The sequence below is a fragment of the Frankliniella occidentalis genome, unplaced genomic scaffold (genome assembly GCF_000697945.3).
Source record: "Frankliniella occidentalis isolate FOCC.00 unplaced genomic scaffold, Focc_3.1 Scaffold27, whole genome shotgun sequence".
Taxonomy (NCBI): domain Eukaryota; kingdom Metazoa; phylum Arthropoda; class Insecta; order Thysanoptera; family Thripidae; genus Frankliniella; species Frankliniella occidentalis.
In genome coordinates this window covers 1,365,971-1,369,198 of record NW_026267157.1, presented here as the reverse complement: position 1 = coordinate 1,369,198, position 3,228 = coordinate 1,365,971, and the positions used below count along the sequence as shown (strand labels likewise).

At 53.5% G+C, this 3,228-nt stretch overlaps 1 protein-coding gene across 1 annotated transcript; it reads left to right on the top strand.

The window, feature by feature from the left end:
* The first annotated feature begins 9 nt into the window (after positions 1-9).
* On the top strand, positions 10-2,253 carry LOC113211643 (protein takeout-like). The gene is made up of 5 exons (XM_026430089.2): positions 10-376; positions 637-787; positions 1,085-1,221; positions 1,471-1,620; positions 1,725-2,253. Exons 2-5 carry the CDS (start codon positions 672-674, stop codon positions 1,874-1,876), a joined length of 555 nt encoding a protein of 184 aa, XP_026285874.2. The 5' UTR covers positions 10-376; positions 637-671; the 3' UTR covers positions 1,877-2,253.
* Positions 2,254-3,228: the final 975 nt, after the last annotated feature.

Here is a 3,228-nt window from a genome sequence, read left to right as displayed (position 1 = left end):
GGGGGGGTCAATACCAACGTCCTGTCAAGAAGCGAGAGCTTCAGAGGCTTGCTCATAGTTAGTTCGTCCTCTCTCTGGACCCCTGCGGGCCGTAGGCTAGGCCACCCGCCCAGTGCGACTGCGCACCATTGCCTACCTACCAGGCGCCCTCTTCTCCTTGGAACAAAACCACTCCAATTGTCTAGATATTGCCCCTATTTGTAAAATGTACCGCCCAGCCCCATTGACAAGTTACCTCACTACAACTAAACTCTATAACCCCCCTCTCTCTCCCCTCCCTCAGCCGCCTCTTTCCCGCGATGCAGCGTGTCGGACCCCAAGCTCTCCAGCTGCCTCAAGTCCGCCGTCCAGGTCGTCATCCCCGAGCTCGTCAAGGGTGAGTGTAGCGCCGACAGGGGCTGACCCGACACCACGTGACTTTAGGGGGTCCAAATTACCATGGGGTCCCAAAAGGTTGAGGGCGGTCATTGGTGTCCATAGGGACCCCGAGATATTTTTACCCCGGGGTAGGAATATCATGGGGTCCGTATGGACACCAACAACCGCCCCGCAACTATTGGGACACTATACTGTTAGGATGAAGGCACGTGGATTGCGCTCGATCCCTTTGCTAACGCTCGTCCCCGCCGCCAACAGGCGTGCCCAGCCTGGGCGTCCTGTCCATCGACCCCATGGAGATCCTGGCGGCTGACATCAGCGGCGCGCCCAAGGGCTCCGTGGCCATCTCGCTCAACTTCAAGAAGCTGCGCATCCGCGGGCTGGGCTCGGCCGAGGTCATGAGCATCAGGTACGACAGACCAGATTCGACGCGTCCTAGGGGGGAAAAAGGGGGGGGGAGTATAAGTATGGCATCATATTACGTCCAACACCGATCAACATAGCGATCGTATGGTATTTTTACCCCGGGTCACAAATATCATGGGGTCCATATGCACTCCAATGGTGATCGTAAATCTGATGGGAGGGCATAGTATTTGTACCCCCTCCCCCCCCTTCCCCCAACACCAGAAACGTACCATCTCAACGGTCGGACGCGCTTGCGCGCTCGACATTCTCATACTCATCGAGCTTGTCCTCTCGCCAGCTACGACCCCAAGGCACACCGCATCTCGATGCGCGCCAAGGTGGCCGCCCCCCTGAGGCTGGACGGAGGCTACACCATCGACGGGCGCGTCCTGGTGCTCCCCATCACCGGCTCTGGCCAGTGCAGCCTGCAACTGGGTACGTACCAATGGGTACTTAAGTACTAACAAGATCTACCAAGTACTACTAAGTACTACAAAGTTCTACTAAGTACTATTAAGTACTATTAAGTACTACTAAGTACTACTAAGTACTACCAAGTACTACTAAGTACTACCAAGTACTACTAAGTACTACCAAGTACTACTAAGTACTATCAAGTTACCAAGCATTGCATGCATAGGTTGCGATCGGTTGTCTTTATCTCGATTCTTGCTGCCCCCATAGACGACGTGACGGCCGACCTCACCCTGGCGGCGCACGAGATCACGAAGAACGGGCAGAAGCACCTCGCCGTCGACAAGCTTTCCCTCAGCTTCGACACCTCCAAGCTGCACATGAGATTCGACAACCTGTTCAACGGCAACAAGGAACTCGGTAAGTCAATCAGCGATTCCTTCATTTCCCAGTCAGTGAGTCAGTAAGTCAGTCAGAGAGAACTCACCGCCACGCTAATCTGTCACGCGCTCTGCCCCCCACAGGAGACACCATGAACACTTTCCTGAACCAGAACTGGCCCGACATCCTCCGCGAGCTGAAGCCCTCCATCGACGACACGTTCGGGGCCGCGTTCCAGGCGCTCGCCAGCCGCATCTTCGCCAAGGTGCCCTACAACAACATCTTCCTGCCGTGAGCCACGTTCGACGACGGGACCGCCGTGATCGTCTCGGCTTGTGAAGAGGCCACAAAACTGCCTTTGAAGTCACCCTGCTACCCCTTTTTCCTTAAGGGTGGCACCGCTCCGGAAAACGAAGTGGATCGCAGCCGTCGCAGTCCTATCGAATGTTCAAACGCTTGATATGAGCCCAGTGTTTAATGTTTAGTGCTTCTAGTTGACAGATCCAAACGTCTTTAAAATAAGTGTAATAAATAAAGAATTTAAGTAAACTAAGTTTTCTCGTTGTTGTGTTTGTGGTTTTAGTGGCCCCCACACACGATGGGTGTAAACCTGTTTTGGACGGGGGTTGGTGAACCAGAGCGCGAGGCGCTGCGGCTGGTGCGTTTGGTGTGGTCTGGGGTCAGTACACTGTCAGAAATGAGTGTCGTGACATTTTTTCAAGCAATCTCCGGTAACTCTTTTTACATCCGAAAATGATTACATACTCTTAATTCTGTTGCTCGTAAATAACTAGAATGCTCATCTTTGAACTCGATCTGTCTTTTTAAGATACAAAACAACCCTAAAAACCCCAGATCGCTAACTTAATTTGTTATCGAGTTATCGTGCATACAGACAGACAGACAGACAGACAGACAGACAGACAGACAGACAGACAGACAGACAGAATGAAACTTTTTCGGTCAGCCAATAATCGCTCAGCAAATGATTGATTATCACCATCTTACACATAGGAAAATTGAATGAGCTTAAAAATGCCGAGTTACTTTTCTGACACTAAGCCGGCAAGTCAAATACTTTTCGGCTACCTTTGTGTGTGTATTTCACTGACAGAGTGTACGTACGTCGGGGGGCAATGGTCGGTCAACCGCCCCTTTCCCCCGCACTTCACCAGCGCACTGGGGTCAGCGCGACGGCCGGCTACACAAGTTCGCGCCCTCACCACCGAGCACACCGATTGCATCAGGTCCCCATCTCGTGACCGGAAATGATGTTGAGCTGGGAAAAATCTGCAGCGAAGGGGAAGAACACGGGAATTTGTGTGGCGGCGACTCGACTGGCGTTTCTGTGATTTTTCGACTGTATTATTTTGTCTTCCATCGCGTCTCAGGGGTGTCGAGTTCGAATGTGCCGCCGATTGGAGTGAGGGGAGGGGGAGCGGGGCGGACGGTGCGTAAGTACAGGGAGCGCCCCGCCTGTATCGAGTTTAGGCGGCGGAACACGGTTAGCAGCATCACAACCCTCTCGAAGCCCTGCAGCATGCGGGTCGGCCGGGGGCCGGGGGCAGAGGCCGTCAGCAAACTGTCCAGACCATGGCGAAAATATGGGGGGGGGGGAAGAGGGGAGAGACAGACACAGAGACAGAG

Coding starts and splice junctions, on each gene's coding strand:
- LOC113211643 (XM_026430089.2), top strand. CDS start 672: ATGGAGATCCTGGCGGCTGACATCAGCGGCGCGCCCAAGGGCTCCGTG. Junction 1,222..1,470: donor CCAGTGCAGCCTGCAACTGG/GTACGTACCAAT, acceptor CTGCCCCCATAG/ACGACGTGACGGCCGACCTC. Junction 1,621..1,724: donor CAACGGCAACAAGGAACTCG/GTAAGTCAATCA, acceptor TGCCCCCCACAG/GAGACACCATGAACACTTTC.